Source organism: Barbus barbus (genome assembly GCF_936440315.1).
Source record: "Barbus barbus genome assembly, chromosome: 35".
Lineage (NCBI taxonomy): Eukaryota > Metazoa > Chordata > Actinopteri > Cypriniformes > Cyprinidae > Barbus > Barbus barbus.
Window position 1 is genome coordinate 13,762,321 of NC_136763.1, and position 23,349 is coordinate 13,785,669.

The window sequence follows — 23,349 nt, forward strand, 5'->3', positions numbered from 1 at the left end:
CTAGAAATGAGGACGTTGTCTGCTCTGAATATCTTTAACAATTTTGCCTTCAACACAAAGTTGTTGAATTGTTGAGAAGGTAAATATACGCTTTTCTATCTTAAAAAAATATGTGGAATTGAGTTCTCCCTCTTCAAGCCATTTTTTCCTGGATCTTATATAAGAACCCCTAGCCTTTGATAAGTACAATTCATCCAATTTCATTTGCAAATCTGCAATTTCAGATTTTTCCTCTAGAGACATGCAATCAAAATTATTAGACCGAGATAATTTCATGAATAGGTTGTCTTCAAGAACCCTTCTTTTTTTGGCTAAAAGTGTTCCAACTTTTCTTAAATAAACGCCTGTCTCAAACTTAAAAAGCTCCCAATTGGTACCAAAATAATTTTGAATTGTGGCTGTTTTCCAATAGCTAACAATTAATTCTTTAATTTTATCCTTTACATCTGGTAATTCTAACAGTGAACTGTTAAGTTTCCACAAAGAAGCTCTGCATTGGCCTGTTACATAATCTGCCATTAAAGGGGTATTAATAAAGATAGTTTTGTGGCTGGTCAATGGGGTACATTGAATGCCGACATTCAGATCAAAATTTGGCATACATTTTGATATGAGCCAATAATCAATACAAGATTGTCTTGAACCTCTTTTATTGGCCCAAGTAAACTCTAAATTGTTTGGGAATCTCTCTATCTAAATGCCCACCAATTCAAACTTGTCTATTAGGTCTAATAGTGCAGGACTAGAACAAGCGGTCCTTTTTGGAGGATATCTGTCCAAAGAATTATTAAATGACACATTAAAGTCTCCCCCTAGAATGAAAAATGCATTAGGAAATTTATTAGACCGATATGTAAGCTTCTCATTTAATTTGTTAAAAAATTCCATTATCCAAAGAATTATTGTACCTATGTATATTTCTGAGAATTACAGTTGGTTGGTTAAGTGAAATTACTAATAAATGAAAATGACCTAAGCTATCCGATTCTGACCCTAATATATCCCCACCAAATTTGCTTCTCAAAATGCTTACACCAGCTGAGTGTTCGGTGACATGTGAACTCCAAATATCGTTACCCCACTGAGATTTCCACCATTTGTAATCATGAAATGACATTCCTGAAGAAAACAGAAATCAGATTTGTGTTTTTTAGCAAAAAAAAAAAAAAAAGCTTTTCGTTTGACACTATCCCTGAGACCCCTGGCATTAAAGGATATTAAAGACAATGACATGAACCACGAACAATATAGAAAAGAGACAAGAAAAGAAAGAACAAAGTTTGAGTGAACCAAAAGAGTACACTTGTTCAATCACTATCCTCCAAAAAGAGCAACAACCACAACAACAGCTCAACCGGGAATAAGGTGTTCAGATTTAAGTTCAGAGAATAACAAAGACTACGCTTAAAATTCAGCTTGAGTAAAGATTTAAGAGCCCAAAGTAAATAAAATAATTAACAATAAAAAAAATTAATAAAGAAAAATAAATTATCAAATAAATAGATAAAAAAACAACTCGTAAGTATATATATATAAAAAAAAAACTTACACTTATTCAAGCTAATCATTTAAAAGAAACAGTCGCTTGCTGAATAAGCATTGCCAACATGTTGTGTGTTACATCTTTAGCAGTCACTCTTTTACCCTCAATCTCGCCTTCTCTACCGTCGGCCACAGGAGAGATCTTGCATCCTCGAAGATCTTGATCTGCTTTTCCCTGAGAAGGAAGGACGTTTTGGCATTTCTCCAAACTTTGTCCCGCTGGGACCGCGACAAAAATAAGACAATTATGTGACGAGAGGATCTTTCTGCAGCAGAACAAGGTCCCAGCCTATGAGCGATGTCAACTCCACGGGGTAGATCTGCAGCGATGCTCGGGGAAACTTCGCTGAAGAGGTCGATGATCATCTGCTTTACGTTCTCTCCGGAATACCAGCGACGCGAAGATTCCATCGTCTCTTGTAAGCATCCAGATCATTATACTTATCACGAAGTTCGACGTTGTCTTTCTCCAATCTTACGATTTTCTTTTCCAGTTCCTCAGTTTTATCATTCAAATGCTTCACCTGTTCACCGTGGAATTCGAGGGAGCTGATTATTGGTTTAATAGAGTTTGAGTTTTCAAGTACCGTTTTTTCAATTCCTTGAATTCGGCTCAGTTTCTTTGTGCATGGCCTCCATTCTCTGCATGAATCTCATTAGCATGACATCACTCACTGAAGGACTGTTGGAACTCGGTTAACTTTTTTTCGCAGGGTTCGGTTCAGGTGTATCGGGTGAAAGCATAAACTCAGACTGTCCAACAACTGCATCCAATTCAGCTTTTAGAGTTCTCCTTGCATAGCTGTGCATAGCAAGGAGAGTTTCTTCTTTATCCTCCATATTCGCAAGTCAGCACAGCAATTTATAGCAAAAGCACGTGGGTTATTATTATTAGCGACTAGCTGGCAAAAGCGTCTTCAGCAAAGCTCAAACAGCAAAAAAATGCAAAGGAAAAAAAGATAACTAAAGGAGGCTACTCAACTCACAATGCAAACGGCATCTTTCCAGTTGGTTCTGAACATGAACTGCTCAAAAAAAAAAAAAACCCGGGATCTGAGCAAAGTTTTCAAGAGCTCCTGCAAACCTGTCTTGTTACGACGCCATCTTGGCCGCCCCCCACATTTATTTTCTATCTATTAATCCATGTTGTTTTTTTTTATTATTATTGAAAGGTACTTTGTTCTTTGTACATACTGTTATTTTCTGTTTGTTTTCCATCATACTGTATTCTTTATTATTTTTGCAAAAAAAAAAAAAAAAAAAAGAATAGGACGTTGCATACCCCTGTGAGGTATGATGGCACTTACTAACCACGCCCCTGCACGAGCTCACCACATCCCCTCTGTCTCCGCTGGGCCCTGCCCACTTTTCCAGCATTTTTCAAATATTGCCAGTGGGTGGAGTTAGGCTCTGACCAGGGGTTTAGTTACCCTTTAAGGTAAGCCAATCAAAGGCAGAGTAGGGCGGGTCCATTTCTTCACCAACAGGGGAAAAAAACGCTATAGATGACGTGACACAAATGACTCACAGATACGACAACGACCCACCCCCCCACCCCAATTTTTTATTTTTTTTTACAGATCTACACGATTCACGTGAATGACCAATTTCAAGGTGAAAACGGCGAATTTCCTCGAAAGGTGACAAGTTTGCTCCCCAGCAAAGAAATGTATGAAAATGAAATGCAATATTTTGTTTGCATATAAAAACAGAAATAAAGTGGTACATTTTCTCATAAATATGCTAGCTAATAAACATTTAATATTAAGTAGAAGGAACAAGATAAAATCTGGAGGCATGAACAGCTTTTTTAAGCAGAAAAAATTTACTTTCTCAGTAAATAAACAAAGCGTTACATGGTTAAAATGTGAGCCGTACCTCAGTTCAGACGTTTCATGAAACTCAACTAGTCCTGCTGTAGAAAATGTACCATTGAAAGTGCTTCAATGAGTTCAGGTAAAATTTCTGTGCACAAAAAAAAAACAAGGTAAAATCTTTTTAAAGACAGGAGGAGGAGATGTTCTTGACATCACTTTTTCAGTGGTTATGTTTTTAATGACACTGGATTGGATCTATCGATTGAAACATCACTATTGTGTTTCATTGTGCTTGCAGAGAGATAAGAACGCATTTTTTAAAGTGTCTGTTTCTTGCGCTCGAGTCAATAAACGTCTTCCCACAGTTCTGACAGATGTGAGGTCTCTCTCCTGTGTGGATCCTGACATGTGTGTTCAGGTGACTTGATTGTCTAAAGTTTTTCCCACAAAAGTTGCAGTGGTAAGGTTTCTCTCCAGAGTGAACTCGTAGATGAATTTTCAGCAGTCCTGGCGAGCTGAATCTTTTGCGGCACACGACACACAAATACTCTCCGGTACCGTGTGGATTTCCGTGAATATTATGATGAGTCGGGTAGCTTTCAGACAGTTCCTCTTCATGCTGAACGTCTTCCAAACAAATGTCAGCCAGGTTTGTCTTGGACTCTAAAGAAGTAATACAATTACACTTTTTATTTATCCTGTGTGTCTAAAAGAGAGGTGAAACAATATCTGACAAATCCTTTTTTGTTTAATTAATACATTTTCAAGTAGCACTGTTCATTCAAATGCCCTTACGTGTTTGTTGTTCTTTATCAAGTGTCACTTCTTCAAGGTGTCTGATCTTCTTTACTCTGAGAATTTCCTCATTTTCACTCTTATTCCTCTCCTGCTGTGATTGTAATTTGCTTTGGAAAAAAAGAAATACATGTTACTTCAGAAAGACCAGAATTTAAAAAGATTTATTGATGATATTTATTGGGAAAAAGGCTTCTCAAGAGTCTATTTTCATTGGGTGATTCTCACAAACAAATGTCCAAATAATGTCTAAATGGTTCAACTTTTGACAATTGATTCTGTGCTAAAAATACATTACATATTATAAAAAAAAAAATATGTAGCATTTTCTGAAATTGTTGACATCCTCCATTTTATTATTTTCTTTATCATTTCTAGTGTTTCCCCCACTCATTGCATTAATGAAGACCCCGTTGTTGGAGATGAAAATTTTAAGTAAACGTGAATGCATTTGATTTGACTCAAAAAAAAAAAAAAAAAGAAAGAAAGAAAAGAAAACACACTGCATGGCACTGCATCATTCACATTTTTATTTCAAAATTCATTAAGAGCATAAAAATTCCAAAACTTGGTCATTTACCATATGTAATCTAAAGTAAATGCTAAGGAAATTTTTACACTGAAGACATGGAATGAATGTGTATGTGCTAGTCTTTCTGATAGAAACTGTATGGAGGTTACTTTTTGAATTTGGCAGATGTTGTAAAGTGCATTACATTGATTTTATCATCAGGCGTATTTTCTGGGAATCGTACCAGTGAACTTGGCATTGGCTAGTGACATACATAATCTACCAGCTGAATAACAGGAATACAAGAATATTTTTGCGCATATCTCAGTGAACATTAAAAACACCATAATGTTGAGCAGAGGAAGTGGTTGGCACTGGCTCTGGAATGACTTGATTAATGTCTTCTTTAATGTTGACTAAAACCTCCTGAAATGCTTGCTTTCTCCTGTAAGCAGCTGAATTCTCCCTCCACTTTTTCTGCTGCCTTCTCAGTTCTATTGGGTTCAGATCTTTAGCGAATTTCACTTTCCCCTGAGATTTTCGTCTTTGATATCTACAAAAATGAGAAATATCAGTGAGTCATTGTCAAGCCGATTCTAAAAACCTCAATCTAAAGCTTATTTTTTACATTAAAACCACATACAAGTGTGTGCAAATAAGTAGGGTAAACGTACCTATTATGCTCACCAAAATCTACATTGAGATATTTTTAGTGCACAAGATATTGGTTTCGGTACAAAAAGTTGTTAAAATAAAATAATCTCTCACATAAAAATATTAAAATTTATTTTAAATGACAAAAGAATTTTGATTAAGATATAATTCATTAAACGCAAAAAGTCTGGCTGTGCTTAATGGGTGCATTTGTGTACCCTTTAAGCACACCCCTGTTCCCATTCAACATCATGTTTTATTAAAAATTCTTAAGTTTATTTTAAAAAACCTTTTTAAAGAATAATTGAAAAATGTTTTATTTGAAGGTACAAAGTCAATCAAAAGAATAGTCCACGTTCAGCTAAGTAACACATTAAAAAATGAAATAAAACAAACCAATAAAACATTTCATTCATGGGGATGACCACAGAAACAATGAGCACATTTCTGTGTGAGTTTGTTGTGATCGGAAGGGATTTAAAGTCTGCTAGTGTGTGATCCTCAGTCGTTTAGTGTATGATGGCCAGTTTTCCTTTGTGACTATTTACAAAGTCGTTAAGTGTATGATGCCTGGTGTTTTAAAAATCTGTTCACATTTGAAAAGTCGTGTAGTGTGTTCCAGCCTTTAGTTGCTTTTTTCCTGGACAGATACGACAGGTTTCTGATGGACAACATGCCTCTTTCATCTTTGGGCATAAACTATAGTAATGTCTCGATTTTGTCATCTTAAAGCTGTTCAAATAAGTTATTAGACATTTTATAAAGATTAACTTAAAGTGACAACCATCAGTTAATATTTAAAGTCTGTTTATGAGGTATTTACATAGATGGTTATTATGGAAGAGCTTAAAGAGAGCAGACTGAGCTTAATTGGAGCAGCAACAATTTTTAATACATTTCATGTAATATTTATTAAAATGACAGGATTTTTGCTAAATAAATAGGTCTAGTTCATGTATTAAGTTCATACATATTTTATTATGAACAACTATCATTAACAATATCTATGAAATTATACTTTTTCTTATTGACGTCATACTGAAGCTGTGTGATTTTCATAGTAGTGCACCCTTTAAGCTCACCTTAAAATAATATGAAATCTTTAAAAATTACAGCACTGTAAAATGCCAGACCAGCAATAAACTGTCAATTTATAATATTATGGATGTAAAAGTACAAGCCAGTAAAGCCTGTGAAGTAATATATTAGCGTAGCACACAATCTTATACAGCTAGTCAGCTAACTGTGTTCTGTAGCATCTGTGCTATGTTGCTAAAACTATCTTTTGGATCTAATGTAAATATTTCCCACATCCAAGTTCCAGGTTATAATATGCAAAAGTCTGAACATTAATCTCTTAATTTTACAATAAGTAGTGAAACTTACCCAAAATAAAGGCTTAAACATCTAAAAAACACACATTTCAGGGGCTCCTCTTTTGGTGAAAGTTTTTAGACAGCTTTCCAAATAGCCGCCAGACAGTGTGAACATATGGAGACCCATATCTCAGTGTGCAATGATCTGATTGACTTCAAATTACAGGAGGTATGTAGTAACAAACACATCAATTGGTTAAGACATCAAGTAGGATAATAAATTATCTTTTTATAATCTGAGCTCAAAAATGAAAGTGTGCTTAATAGGTATGTTTACCCTATATATATATAAGTATATTAGTTTGGTGTCTGTAAGATTTTATTTACAATTTAGAAAGTCTCTCATGCTCATCAAGGCTGCATTTATTTAATCAAAAATACAGTAAAACTGTAATTTTGTGAAATATTTACACAATTTAAAATAACTTTTATTTTAATATATTTAAAAATATAATTTGTGTGATTCTTGTGGTGCTTTTTCTGGAAACCATGATACATTTTTGTCAGAATTTTTGGATTAATAGAAAGTTCAAAAGCATTTCTATGATATAGTAATTTGTAACATTACTAAATGACTTTACCTTCATTTTTAAACTATTTAACGGATCCCTGCAAAATAAAGCATTAATAAAAAGTAAAATAAAATCTTACTGACCCTAAATATTTAAACTGTAGTATACTTAAGTATACATGACCTGTTGTTACTATAGTACTTAATGTACTTGCACTGGTCATAAAGCATCTAAACTCCAGTCACTCCTGAAAGGATTTCCTTATGTAAGCAGCAGTATACCTCTCTCTCTCCTTTTTCCTGTATGCCTCACGAAGCTCAGCATTCCCGTATACTTTCTGCTTGTGCTTTAGGGATCTAGATTTTGCTGCGGCCTTCTTTCGCTCTTCATCTGCCAATCTAAACAACAAGAAAAATTTGACCTTAAAAAGAAACTATCATAAGCATTTGTCTCTTTAGGGAGGTGTCCCACTAGCCAACTCAATGTCACACTTGACTATTTCAGCTAAAATCTCACTCTTTTCTGTTAGAGCTCTCTCACATGCATAGGTTAACAAAAGGTGGTTAACAGGCTAAATCACTGCCTGACTTACTTTGCCCTGTGAATGAGTGAGATTTTGTTTATCCATCCAGGTCTTGTCATAGATGCAATATAGGAAAACACTAAAAAACGTGTTGCTACACAATCACAATGGAAAACAATTAGTCTTGCAGTGTTGCTAGGAAAAAAATTGCCAGATCCAAACAGGACTTTTTCCACTGGTCACTTCCTAGGCCACGCATGTCCAACTGAGAGATAACATCAGACATGTTGGATATTGTCAGAGACTAAACAGGGCCATTAACTCCATAGGATGTTGAGTAACTGAGGTTATTAGCACCCACCTGCTGAGGGATGTGGCCACACACACATCAAGCTACCTGGAAATTTGCTGACAAACTGGCTAGTGGGATGCCAGCTCCTGCATTCACATGCTTAATACTTAAAAGGCAGGGCTCCTGACTGCGACCATATTTTCTGCAAGTCAATGTTGTGCGCGGTCGCACTGGTGCGACCACTGCATTATTCAACTAGCAATGCCATTTCTGTTGCATATGAGAAACAGCAAACGAAACAAAAAAGTAACAAAATGCCACTACTCGTTTGAGCTGCGCAGCGCAGGCCGTTTATCAGATCGGACTGCGACGCAAACAAACTTGTCCGAGCTCAGAACAGCTTTACTCGGGAACCAAAGTAGATTTCGCGACACTGTTACAGCACAGCGCTGCGAGATCCAGAGAGAAGCGTTTGAATTCGCCGCACAATGAATAAGATTGCTGCGAGATCTTAGTGAGAAGCATTTAAATTCTGCACAGAAATCTCTGTTGTAGACAGATCAAACGGCGCTGACATAGAAAACCAGAAACAGTAACGCTAACTGTAACCATGGTGTTGTGGGAGAAATACTCGAATGTTATTACATTTATCATTTATTTCATGGTTTGTACAACCTTTTGAGAGAGAAATTCAAGCACTTTTTCAAGCATCACACAACTGTTTCCAGCACTTTAAAGCTCCAAAATGATCCAATTTGAATGCTATTTTCAATGGGATGACCAAATATACTGTGGTGAAAAAACATAATGGTGATTTTATGTATTTTTTAAGTTTACATAGTAAGTTATAACCTATAGATGAGAGCAGACTTATTGGCTTCGTTATTCATTACTAGGGATGGGAAGATTCCCCGATTCGCTCGGTGCATCTGCAAAAAATGTTAAGGATGCAATGCATCGGTTTAAAAAGTGTGCATTGGATACAAGTTGGCATTTGTATCACGATGCATTGTTTCTAACATATTTGCATCTGTAAAAAACGATTTATTTATATATAATTACTAGTGGATGCGCTACACTTTTATTGTTTAGAAAGTGACCAAAAATCTGTGACCAATATTTTATATGTAGATTGATTTCTCCTACCGAAACTCAAGCGCTTTCTCGTGAATAATCACAACACCACTATGGAGACCTGAGGAAAAGCGGGGATTAAAGTCCAAAATCTGACTTGAAATAACCAAATCAATCGGGGCTAAAGCGGTTATAAACGAAAATGTAAATTAACACAATCTAATTAATTTCTGCAACTCTCGGAGGGATTGGCATGATAATGTACATGACAATGTTAATGTATTTGGTCTTAGCGGAACAGATCTGCTACGCTGCTGCTGCTGTGGCAGAGCAAGTACCAAGACTGTGAGCATGTAAGAAGTACTGCTGCTGCAAAATAACATACATGAAATAACCCCCTATAGAATACATGAATCACCTCGTAGCAGCTCTATACAGGTGGAGCTGAAGAAGGTGGAGGGTTTCTGAAGCATGCTGCGAAACTGCTACAACAAGCACTCGTCATATATTTGAATTAGGGATGTCGCGATTTACCGGTAAAGTATCAGTTTTGATGTTAATATTTATTCATCATACTGTTGAACTAGATGGTATTTTCTCTCTCATTATTTCATAGGGAGCTTCAAAGACGACAGAGAAAGCCAGAGTACAGGTCAGCTGTAACCTGAAGAAGAAGTGAAAATGCATGTGCCCTGTGTTTATCAGTATCCTTGTGTTCATTGGGTATAAAGAAAAACTAAATAAAATAAAAATTAATTTAGCTGATTCCCCAAGGTTTCTATAGATATTGCAATTTATCGATTATCGTGAATTATTTTAGCCACAATAACCGTGGTGTGAAAAATCTAATATTGTGACAGCCCTAATTTGAATGTTGAGCAGAGAGCTAATTGGCTACTGATACAGAAGAGAACCAATCAGCTGTGCCATGTGATAATGATGTCATAAGGTCAGATTGACTTAGACCTATCGGAATGGGACACAGGACTTGCCGTGCCGGAGGGGCTTGAGTGTTTCAGTGAAGTCCAGAGGTGGTATGCTGGTGGTAGCTATGTTACCAGAAGGGTCTCCCATGCCAGACAGGTCTGAACTGAGAAGCCAGGCAAACATGTGTCCGCGACCTCAAACCATATAAATGGAGAGGGTTGGAGAAAGACCTGGCGACCTACCCTGCAAATCCATCGCCAAGAAAATTCATGGCTAGTCTCTTATGGAATGTGATTAAGGTACTGAATGGTGAACCCCCAGGCCAGTAAGTACCCAACTTGAGACTGGGGAAGAGCAATGTTTCTTTGAGAGTAAATCAGATATTTATGACGCAAATGGGGGAAACACTTGGGAGCCCCAGCTGTAGATTTTACCTGTGATGAAAGAAAGAATCTGTGCTGCACTAAACATACAAAATTGCAACATGGAATGTGAGGGAAATGAGCAAAGGAAAAATGGTCATTGTCAAGTGAGAAATGACACACCTCAACATAAGTTTACTTACTATAAGTTAATAAGTGAATTACACTGGAAAGAGAACGGTCACTTTAAGTCAGATGACTTTTCAGTGTATTATTCAGGTCATCATGAGCTTAGGCGGATATGACCGTACAGTATAATGGCCATTCGTATACGTGCAAAGCCACTGAACATTAGTCTTAAAAATCTATGCTCCAACAACAGACGCCTCAGAAGATGATATTGAAAGTTTTTACACAAAAATTGAAGAAGCATTAGATCAGGTTCCCAAAAAAAAGACATTATTTATATCATGGGTGACTTCAATGCAAAGGTTGGTAATCAAGAAGAGTTAAACATTACAGGCCGGTTTGGATTAGTTAAGAAAAATGAAGCTGGTGACCGGCTAATCCAATTCTGCAATGAAAAGCAGCTGTGGGTGGCAAATAAATGGACAAGCACTTGGACAAGCCCTAGTGGACTACATCGGAACCAAATAGATTACATCCTCTGCAGACTATAATGTTGAAGTGAAGTGTTTTAATCTGTAGGGGGCGCTGTTGGCCTGCTTCTAATTAAATTAAATTAAATTAAAGGTAAAACAGCTACAAAAATAATATTTAGACTGTGTTTCTGATTAAATAAAGCAGTAATTGATGTCATAAAATAATGAGTATGTTTTGATTTAATAGTCAGAAGCTATAGCTTATATGAAAGAAAAAAACAAACAAACATGACACTTGTCAAATTAAATAATTATATATATATATTGATTTATTCATTAATGTGTAATATGTTTTCTTTTTAAAACAAATCAGAATTTTTACAACTCTTTTGCTTTAGACCATCTACAAATATGGTGGCCGAGAGAGCTCAACTTCAGAAAACACATGCAAATAGAAAAAGCACCAGCAAATCAAGAAAACATCTTCATCAATTTGACAGCAAGTGGTGCAAATGCTCACAACACAACCAAATAAAGAATTGCATTTGCAGTGCATTTCTATGTTTGGTTGTGTTGTGAGTATTTGAAGTGAAGTGACATACTGCCAAGTATGGTGACCCATACTCGGAATTCGTGCTCTGCATTTAACCCATCCAGCGTGCACACACACAGCAGTGAACACACACACACCGTGAACACACACCCGGAGCAGTGGGCAGCCATTTATGCTGCAGCGCCCGGGGAGCAGTTGGGGGTTCGGTGCCTTGCTCAAGGGCACCTCAATCGTAGTATTGAGGATGGAGAGAGCACTGGACATTCACCCCCCACCTACAATCCCTGCTGGCCCGAGACTCGAACCTGCAACCTTTGGATTACGAGTCCGACTCGCTAACCATTAGGGCACGACTTCCCCTTCCCCTTATGTTGTGAGCATTTGCAGCGTGTGTGTTGTCAAATTGATGAAGTTTTCTTAATTTGCAGGTATTTTTTTGTATTTGCAGTGCGTTTCTTTATTTGCTTGTGTTGTGTGCATTTGCAGCGCGTGTGTTGTCAAATTGGCGAAGTTGTTTTCTTAATTTGCAGGTGTTTTTCTATTTGCAACGCGTTGAGCTCTCTCGGTCACCGTACACAAATGTTAAATCTTAAAATAAAATTTTAGGGTTAACACAGCATCTTTCTAGGGGAAAAAAAATACAGCGATTGATATATAGTTTATTTATAGTTACTTTCAAAGCTTCAATGCACTGTCAAAAAACTTTCATTATTTTTTATTTAATTCTAACAAATTTCTTGTTAAAAACTAACCAAAATTAACAAATATTTTGCTTATTTCTGCACAGGGTAGACTATTGTTTCCAAACAAAATTAAATATATCGGTATCGTTATGGGCCAAAATGGGTTGAAAATATCGGCAAATCGGATATCGGCAAAATCTCAGTAAGTCACAGTATACATCACATTTAGAAAGAATGATCATTTCTATATTTTTTTCCATCAAAAATATGACAGAGTAGCAGAGGGAGCTCCCGAACAAAAACTATTAGGTTTTTTTTACAACATACGCGGAGCTAAAGTCTCGAGACAAGACTTATAACATAAAATAGGGCTATGTTACTAAATAAATACACTATTTTGATAGAGAATGAGAAGTTGACGTCTGATTTCTTCAAGCGGTTTCTGGCACGCACTAGCACACATGCTTTTTGCCCGACAGTGGAAACACGGGCTATTGATGCAGTGAAATTCAAATGATGTGGATTTGAAAGCAGATGAATGTTAAGGTAATAATTATTTATTTCTTACCCAGCAAATATTCAGGGAAGAGCCCATGAGTGTATGTCGATGTTTTTAGCTGTAATATTTCAACCGACAGCCAGCCTACGTTTTTGACAGATGGGATAACGTGCATGAGTGCTGAGCAATGTTTGATTTTTGGGTAAGTGAAAAACTTTTTTCGTAGTTCATTATACCTATTAACAGGATGAAGTTTATTTTGTGGCTTAAATAAATCACGTTTGAAATGTTACATTCAGCTGTCCTAAATTCATTGATTTTGATTATCAATTTTTTGTTGTTGTTGTTTTTTTTAAACAGTAAAGTTTTTTTTAATCGTCTCATCACTTTTTTTTTTATTCAAACCCATAAAAATTAAGATCTTGTTGTAAATATTCCATTATTACTTTTTTAGCAGATTTTGACTCAATTACAATTTTGACATGCGAAGGATTTGTGTAGTCTATAGTGCATGTTTGATTTCACTACAAAATGTCAACTCTAATCGGCACAGATGAAACAATAAAGAGTATTTTCGAGTACCTTCCTCTTATCTGGGACAGCTCCATCCGATGCTTCGTCAACATCTCTTGATTTCTGAGGGGCATCTGTAAAATGATGATATCCATCAACTCACATTTTTGTATAAGGGTGTTTTATAATACAATTAGAATAATATTTCACTTTAAGAGACATTTCCTACATATAGACAGACTTACATTAAATATTTGTGTCTCATGTCTAGGGGAGCCAATGTGGCTAACTTTCACTTTGTTGACGTCACTGGAAGCATCACTGGCCCCTGAATCATCCAAGCCATGTATTTGACAGGTGGTACCTGTTTCAGTATTAGTCTCATTCTTAATTCGAGCTGCTTTGTTAAAATTGGAAAAATTATTCTCACTACTGTCCATCACTTGGGATTCACTATCTTTGCTGGGTGTCTGATCATGATAAACGTCCATACATGGTGATAAAGATGTTGATTCACTGCACACAGGCATGTCCTCTTCATTTTCCTCCGGCTGTGTATAAACTTCTAGTTTCATATGCATCTCTGTATCTTTAAAGACATGTTCAGATCTCCATTCCTCTGAAAATGTCTGGGTGTATTTCTCTCCTTCAGTCTCAGAGGAGCAAGCCTGCGTTTCTATACGAATAAACATAGTAAATAAGCATACGTAAGAATCATAAGCTGTAAAACAATGTCAGGTGTGTAATGTATACATGACAAGAGTATAATAGTAAAACCGATACATGTGTAAAAAACAGAACGCTGCATAATAAAATGGCAAAGTGTTGTTATGATCTAAACCTCATTGAGCTGTAAACTATTTAGAGAGGTGTGACGGATTTAAGGTGCTTAGATAAACACATTTAAGTCTTAATTATTCGTGTTTATGAAAACCATAACATGACAATAATAAGTATTAGACTCAGATTTAAGATGAACTGACTAACCAGAGTCCATCTGAACTCCTGCCTGCTGCAGTCTCCTCTTGAGCAGCTCAATCTCCTGTCTGGAGCGACAAATCTCCTCATTATACTCTGAAAACATGTCTTCCACAGCCTTAAATATTTCCTGCGCAGCTAATGTTAATCTCTCTGTTAGAAAAACACTTAAAATCTGCAGTTTAGACATTGTGCGTTCATAAAATGTCACGGAAGTGTCTATCCACCTCTTATTTCCTCATCCAGAACATCTCATCTATTGTTTTGTCTGCGTTCATTTAGCTGTAGCTTAACAATTAGTGCCACCTGCTGGTCTGGATGTGTATCTCTGCTTTTTATATATATATATATATATATATATATATATATATATATATATATATATATACAGTATGTATACACACACACACACGTAGAAACACATTTTTCTTATCCAAACAAAATACATAATTTTTTTATATTGAAAAATTATTCTATTATTAGTGACTAATGGCAAATTACCACTGTTTATCACTTTATTACAGTCTTGCCACAAAAAAGCCTATAAAGTGAAAATATCTGACTGTTGAATGTTTTGATTTACCAGTCAGAATCAATATTTCCAGAGAGCTGTGAAATGTTTTCCTTTAATGACTGATCATCTGTGTTAAAATGCCATTTGGGTCCATTACAAACTATAAATTGGATAACACAGTGGACGTCTCACTACCAAACCATATCATTTTGATCCAAGAATTTGATTTGAGGAACAAATATATGCCACATAATCTCTCTCTCGCTCAGCAAACCAATTCACACCCTTCGCCTTCAAAATAACATATCACATCACTTTTTTCTTCCTTTGCTTTCCGTTACCATGGAAACATGAATGTAACAGGATCTCTTATAACACATTTATGGTAGTTATGAAAAATAGGAACCTACACACGTTGAAACTATAATGTCTTTAATAAAAAGGGACTGTCTTATTTCTCCTATAAATTATTTTCCATCAATCAAAAAAATTCTAGATTCATGGTAAATAATTTATAGGAGAAATAAGACAGTCCCTTTTTATTACAGACATTATAGTTTCAACATGTGTTTAGGTTCCTATTTTGTGTTACTGAACTGAAGCCATGGTAAAATTTGAATAAGAGCCATTAGACTTTGATGGCAACCAAATCAACTGAGCTATTTTTTCAACAGTCTTCAGAAAAAGGTTTATAAAGCATTTTTTAAATATCATCTGAAAAGAATCAAATATTAGCCTTCAATACTTAAGACACAAATGAAAAGAATTTATACTACATCAGATAATTATTATTTTTTTTTAATTCCACATGCAGATTGGGGCTTCTGGAGTATATGCTGTTTATAGTACTGCTCTCAGGTTTATAGTACTGGCAGTAGATATGTGAAGAATTTTTCTGAGAATTTTCTTTCAAATTATAATAATTCATAAAAAGCCTCTAGGACTTTACTATAATTGGCCAGAATGAAATTTAGCATCAATGGTGAGCACAACTAATGCATGTTATTTCTGACAGACATTTGATAAAAATGTAAATTAAATGTACATTTCAATTAATTTGACTTAAATTACACCTCACTAGAAAAAGGGTTAGACATAGATGTATAAATATTCTTTTTTTATTGTCTTGCATTATTATTATTTTTTAACTCCTCTTCAACAACAGAGGAGTTTACAGGTCCATGAAATATGTGGACTTGATCCATAGTTCAAAATCAGAAGTCTTGGGCCAGGAAAAACAAACAAAAAACAAAACTGCTGACTCCATGTGGCTCCAGAAACTTCATTCGGAGTCCTTCGTCAGTTGCTGGTTCAAGAACTTCTACCACTTGGTTTCAAGCATCAATTGGTTGGATGGGTTTACAGGACAGCGTAATCCCTGAGAATTTCTATCTGCAAATCCTGAAATTACACAATAAATACCACTTTACCAAGTGCCATCATTCTTTTTTTAAACTGGGCATCATTCCCGGCCCATTGTCTTCCAAAGATATAACAGCACAATTAAAAGTGATCCCTGGCCCCATTTTCATAATGCTTGCTTCATGTTTTCACCTTTAATTTAAAATTACTACTGCAGCTTTATCGAAGTCTTAAAATCAGTATAGCATTTTATAGTCTTACATAGCCTTACATTTTTAACCTGAAAACAGATCTTGTAAAAATACAATAAAAAATATGGAAAAAGGTATCAAGAGTGCATTGTATGTTCAAGTTGGAACCATTATGGAGCCCTTACCTGAGTTACTAAATTTCATCTAGAGAGTTGTTTGTTTATTAGGAAGTTGGTTGTCTTCACTTGTACTTGTAGTAGAATTATGATGTAAGGTGCTCTTTTCTTCTGTCACAGGCCAGTATAAATCAGCTATTTTAACATCTATGTTCAAGGTATGTCGTTGCCAGGGAAGGATATAATTTGAGCTGGAACTATGGCTTCCATCTTCAACGTTCATAAAGCCATCACAGTAACATGAATGCAGGCGAGTATCCAGGACCCCAGGAGAAACACCATACAGAATGGAGTACACGAGTTCCAGCAAGGGCAAACTTCACTTGTGTTATAGGATGGAATTTCATCTAGTTTAACCAGGTTTGTAGGAAGTTCTTGTAATACCTTAGGATAACGATTACGAGCAGTGAGAATTCTGTTCAGGCTCTGAGGCTTCAGTAAGACTTCAGTACAATATTCACAGAGACAACAAGTCTATCTAATGCTGATGAAGAACACACGAAGCTATGAGAAAACAGGAAAGGATGCAACAATATTTTCAGGATTTTCCAGCTTCCAGACTTCATATGCCTTCTGTAGAGAGATCTTCATGAGGAATCTTTGTTGCTGTTTCTTTACTGTCCTCATGTAAGGAAGTTACTGTGATTACGATAGAAAGCAACTATATTGTTTGCAACATCCATGCAAGTGACATCAGACCTTTGTTTTTTAGGTAAACTTTCACTGGATGAGAACTTTGATAATTTAGTGAGATATACTGGATGAAGATTAAATCGTCTTTGCTAAAATTTGTTGCATTCTGTACTTTGTGGCAACCAGCAAACTGGTGACAATCAGGCTCCGCTTCTCCAAGGATGCAGCATCCTTCTATAGAGCTTCAATTGTGGATTGAAGTTCTTTTTGAAGAGGGTCATCAATCTATTCAACGTCAAGCTTTTTTCCTCCTTATGAGGAGGAGTACAGCAATGGATGAAGTCTGTTACAATGTACAACTTTTCTGCATCAGCCAGACTTTTTTCCCTCATCCATAACAGTGCCATCCGTTTTGCAGATTTAGATCCATCTGTACGATTTAGAGACAACATTTGTATGTGGACTGTCAGTAAGATTATTTGTTTTGATTCTTTTTTCCCTCTTTCGCGACGCATCTCTTTCACGAATTTGTCTTTTCTTCTCTGCTCCCATCCTCTCTCTCTCTTCTCTTTTCTTTATCCTATCATACTGTCGTTTCTTCATCCTCTCTTCTTCTGTTAAGACTTTTGTTTTTTTAGGTAGCAGAGGGTTATCATCAGCTTTACACTGCTGTAAATTCTTTTTGGTTCTGAATCTTCTCTGTCGCTCACGATTATTATCCTTATCAATTTCTATAGCAGTAGCAGTCCTCTTTCTTCTATACTCTCTTGCTCTTGCAGCTTCAAAAGCTTTGAATTCAGAAAATTTTACAGGGTCTTTTTTCAAACGATCCCTCCAGGCCTGACTGTATCTTGCATTGTCGGGTTTCTGCTTGTCAGATTTTGACACTTCATCCTGGCAGACAGACGGCTGACTTTTCTTACTTTTACTCTCAGAGTCACAGGGCTGGATTTTCAAAGACATTCTGAAACGAAATTATATCTTATATATAGAAATTATATATATTACACCATATGATCCGACGATAGCTACTCGCATCTCTGCGTGTCTAACAGACATTTCTTGCTGGATGATGGACCATCACCTTCAACTTAACCTAGCTAAGACAGAACTGCTTGTAATTTCAGCTAACCCATCGCTTCATCACAATCTCACCTTCCAGTTAGGCTCATCTACCATAACTCCTTCAAAAACAGCCAGAAACCTTGGAGTTGTGATTGATGATAAGCTGCATTTCTCAGACCACATTGTTAAAACTGCCCGGTCCTGCAGATTTGCATTATATAATATTAAGAAGATCAGACCCTTTCTCTCGGAACATGCAACAAAACTCCTTGTTCAGGCTCTTGTTCTGTCCAGACTTGACTATTGCAATGCTCTCTTGGCAGGTCTTCCAGCCAATTCTATTAAACCTCTACAATTAATCCAAAATGCCGCTGCAAGATTAATATTTAATGAGCCGAAAAGAACGCACGTCACGCCTCTGTTCATCAATTTGCACTGGCTACCAATAGCTGCTCGCATTAAATTCAAGGCATTAATGTTTGCCTACAGAACCACCACTGGCTCTGCACCCCTTTACCTAAATTCATTACTTCAGACTTATGTGCCCTCTAGAAGCTTGCGTTCTTCAAGTGAACAATGAATTATTGTACCATCCCAAAGACACAGAAAAACACTTTCAAGGACTTTTTCATTAACTGTTCCCATCTGGTGGTATGACCTGCCCAACTCGATCCGAGCATCCGAATCCTTACCCATCTTCAAGAAACGGCTAAAAACTCATCTGTTCCATCTTTACTTGACCCTCTAACTCTAGCACTATCTATTCTAATTGTATTTTATCTATGTCTTTTTATTAAAAAATAACAATAATAATAATAATTATCTGTACTGCGTTAGGCTAACCAAGACTTGTAATAGCACTTGCACGTTGTTGCTCTTTTGTTGGTTTTGATTACTCAAATTAGCTCGTTAATAATCAGCGCCACCTGCTGGTCTGGACGTGCGCTGAACATATGAACACTATTCATCTGCGTTAAAGAGCACTTTGCTCCATTACACACTTTCAAGAGTTCAAAGTTTGAGGAACTAATATATACGCCGCATAATCTCTCTCTCTCTCTCTCCTCTGCATCCTTTTTTCTTCCTCTCCCCGTCGCTTTCTGTTACCATGGAATATCTAATAATACATTTATGGTTTTAATAGCAATCTAAACACATTTAGGGTGTGTAATGACTGTAGTAAAAAGGATGTGATTTTCTTATTCTTCCTAATAAATGATTTAGCACAAATCTACAAAATCTCCACCGAAATACCATCATCGTTATACAGTTTGTGTTAGCCTAGTCTACTCTAGGCTACTAAAGCCATGGTAAGATTTGAATAAGGGCCATTACAACCAAATCAAATGAGCTATTCTGTCAACCGTCTCTAGAAACAGGTTTATAAAACCTTTTTAAAAAATCACCTAAAAGGAGTTAAAATATTAGAAATTGCCTTAGATAGCCATACTCTAAAATATTGAGACTTGAATAACAAGAATGTATGCCACGTCAGGGGCGAGAAATGGTCCAATTCCACATGCACTCAAACACACAGGAGTTCCTGGAGTGTGTGTGCAGCTGAGAGCAGGTTTATAGTGCAGTGGATGGTGAAGAATAAGTCATTGTTTGACAGGACCAGCTGTCAGCTCCAATCTTCCTCACGACAGGCCTTGCCTAGCCACCTGCCTACTATTCTCCAACTATGGTCACAAACTCTCTCTTTAGACCACTTCAGATTAGTGCCAAACATATTACTTTATTGCTAATTGCCATTTTGTACTGTTCAGTAATAAAAAAAAAATAAGTAGCCAGTTGCTCTTGAATAATTCTCATAGAACCAAATATAACGACTTAAAGAATATGTACTACCGTTCAGAAATTTGAAGTCAATGCAGTTTTTTTTAAATATATTTTTTATACTTTTATATTTTTGAAACAAATGAATACTTTTATTCAGCCAGGATGCATTAAATTGATCAAAAGTGACGGTAGAGACTTTTATAGTGTTAAGAACAATTTCTTTCTCAAATCCTGAAAAAAATTGTCACAGTTTCCTCAAAAAATATTGCTGCACAAATGTTGACAAAAATAAATGTTTCTTGAGCACTAAATCAACATTTCAGAATGATTTCTGAAGGATCATGTGACGCTGAAGACTGGAGCAGTGGCTGCTGAAAAATCATATAAATAAATAGCAGATATTTTGAATAGTAATAATATTTTCACATTATTACAGTTTTACTGTGCAGCCTTGTTGCGCATATGAGACTTTTTAATCTAACATAAAATTTAGAGGGTTGTGTGTGTGTGTATAAAAGTATATAATAAATATATAAAGTATATAAAAGTATACAAAGTATGTAAAATATGTAAAAGTATATATAAGAAAAGTATTTAACCTAGATTATACAGAATTATTTATATAGCACATTTCATTAATAAATAAAAAACATGCTATTTTGTTAATCATCTACACGTTTTATTCTACTGTATGAAAGAAAATCATATAAAATACTCCAATTTCTTAGAATGTATCATGAAAAAATATCAGTGGGTTGTTTTTGTGTGTTGCATCAGCACTGCAAATCAGTCAGAACTCGGTGGGTTATTTAAAACACAACGATCCAAGCAAGATTGGGAAACAAAACAGCTTAGTGTCTGAGCAGTGACACATCAGATGCCCCTGTGCTGGCATGAACATGCCACAGACATGTCAGCGCAACTACTACATAACTGTCATTCTGTGTCATCCCAACGCCCCACAAAAACACTCTGCAGCATGCCACTCTAACTGGCAACTCGTAAAACTTGGTTCTGTCATAAACAAGCCTTCATGCTTTGAAATGATGACTATGAAGGTTGTGTTATGTTTTTGTAGGAAGCTGCCTTGACTGAAACCTGTCTTTGTTCATCAAGTCACTGAAGTCAGGGATATGCCTGGTATCTGTATCACTTTCCTAGATTTGCATTCCAGTGACTGGGATGTTTATACTAGATTCCATTTATGTCTCTTCAAGTAAGAGTAATCGTATCTGCATCATGGGCATTCTCACCCCGTCTTCAATGTTGTCTAACTATTTGGTCTCTCCAGAAACCGAAGTGCTAAATTTGTGCTCCTGATGACATGGGAGAAGGTCACTGGAGCCCAGAGTCAGATATAAACAGTGAGGGACGAGCAGAGAAGCTTGTAGGCCATATTTTTACTCGCCGATAAAGCCTGGGACGAGGCTCAACTTTCCTTAACGTCCTAACTGGAATCCAGACATGGAAGACAAACAAAATTAGGACCATTGCCGGCATAGTTTCCACAGAAAACATTTGAATGCGGTCCCATCCCGGCCCCACCTTTTCAGACGAATGTCATATGCAAATAATGATCACAAATGTTTATATTGAAAAGCGACTTGATTTCTATGCATTCATCTATGGAATGATTGCCGTTAACTGCTGAAAATGAAAAATATCCTCCGATATACTGGAATGAGGAGGATGCATGTCTTTGAAATCTGTAGTTCAAATTCCAAAGACTTAGAGAAAAGTATTTAAAGGATGCTATTCCTGGATGTTCACGGCATTGAGGCATGAGTGTAGATCTGTGGGTGACAATCAAATGGAATTCAGCAGGAACACACACCCTGTTATGTGGAAAACACAATAGACATCCAATCTTGATATTGACCAGCACTGAAAACGATTCATAGGGAGGTCAAAAGTTATCCAATTTTAGCATTAATGAATAATGCTACATGAGACACGAGAAAATGCAGAGATCTGTTTTTTCCATAAAGTCTCTTGAAGAGCATTGCGGCGTGTTACAGGGTTTAATGGGTTTGTCAGCTGTTCTATGATGCTCTTGTCAAGAGGTGTTTCAACCAGCTTCCTACATGGACAGCCGCCATGATGGTGCTCTTAGAAAGTGATGTATCGTTAACGGCTTGTCCGGTCTATTTAAATGACCCATGAGAGGCCGCAGTCACATTGCCACAGTTTAAGAAGGTGATTATTAGTTTGCCATATGACTTTGTAGGTACTGTTGTAGAATAAGCTACATGCTTATTTGACACAGTATGACTTATGGAAATAATTTATCCCTGAATGAGCTGAACGAAAGGATGACACTTCTGATGTTATAAAGAATGAAAGGAATTAGCTGTAAATATATTAGTTTCTGTTAGGACATAACACACACGATTCAAGATTCAAGATTTTTTATTTGTCACATACACAATTATACAGAGTATAACCAGCAGTGAAATGTAGGTAACAAATCAGTTCAAATCTTGTACAGTTCAAACTTATATTCAGCAAGAAAGCATTAAATTCAAATCCTAATTTTTTTTTTTTTTTTAGTTTCCACAAAAACATTCCTGCACAACTCTTTTCAACATTGACAATATTAAGAAACATTTCTTGAGCACCAAATCAGCACACAATATAGCCCAGGGTTCCTCGAATCTTTCCCTGGAGGGCCAATCTGCTGCAGAGTTTAGCTCCAACCCTGATCAAACTCACCTATCTGTGATTTTCTAATGATCTTGAAGACTCTGATTAGCAGCTCAGGTGTGTTTGATTAGGGTTACAGCTAAACTCTGCAGGAGTGGGCCAGATTTGAGGATGCCTGATATAGCCTTTTAAATAAATTGTAGTTATTTTAAATAGTAATAATATTTAGGATTATGACTTTAATAATAATTTAGAATATTACTGTATTTACTATATTTTTAATCAAATAAATGCAGCCCTGGTGAATATATGATTTTCGCAAAAAAAAAAGAATCAGTTGGCGTTGAAAATCGAGTCGAATCCAAAGTGTAGTTGACTTATCTGAAAGGCCAGATGTGTCCGACTTTACATCAAACAGAAAACACAGGAAGAAAGCTAAATGATCATAACACATACACTTGTCTACGCGACTCGTGTATTTGAAAAAGAAGTCAACACATTTACAAGATTTGCAGATTAGTGATGCAAAGTCCGATTTTTGGACAGTTAGGCTCATTGAACCAGTTCAAAAAGCCGATTAATCGGTTCTTGGCATCATCAAGCAATGATGTCACTATAACAACAAGTGCAAACAAAAAGTTTTTTGTGTGAACACATATTGCTGATTATTGCCCTTCATTCACTCATTCACCTTGGTGTTTGTGGTCACAGTTTAATTCGCGAATCCTTTATTTCAGATACGACAGACCAATATTGACTAGCCTACAAAC

The 23,349-nt window shown here is 36.2% G+C and overlaps 1 protein-coding gene across 5 annotated transcripts; it reads right to left on the reverse strand.

Moving 5' to 3' along the window:
• Positions 1-3,118: 3,118 nt before the first annotated feature.
• On the reverse strand, positions 3,119-14,485 carry LOC306854902 (uncharacterized protein). Of its 5 annotated transcripts, XM_079393210.1 has the most exons (7): positions 14,223-14,485; positions 13,481-13,911; positions 13,305-13,369; positions 7,489-7,605; positions 5,089-5,218; positions 4,155-4,264; positions 3,355-4,022 (listed from the first exon to the last, which is right to left on the reverse strand). In XM_079393210.1, exons 1-6 carry the CDS (start codon positions 14,401-14,403, stop codon positions 4,235-4,237), a joined length of 954 nt encoding a protein of 317 aa, XP_079249336.1. In that variant the 5' UTR covers positions 14,404-14,485; the 3' UTR covers positions 3,355-4,022; positions 4,155-4,234. The 5 variants fall into 5 exon arrangements, with proteins under 5 accessions (XP_079249333.1, XP_079249334.1, XP_079249336.1 ...); XM_079393207.1 differs by lacking the exon at positions 5,089-5,218 and having other exon boundaries at positions 3,119-4,022; XM_079393211.1 differs by lacking the exon at positions 7,489-7,605.
• Between the last annotated feature and the right edge of the window lie 8,864 nt (positions 14,486-23,349).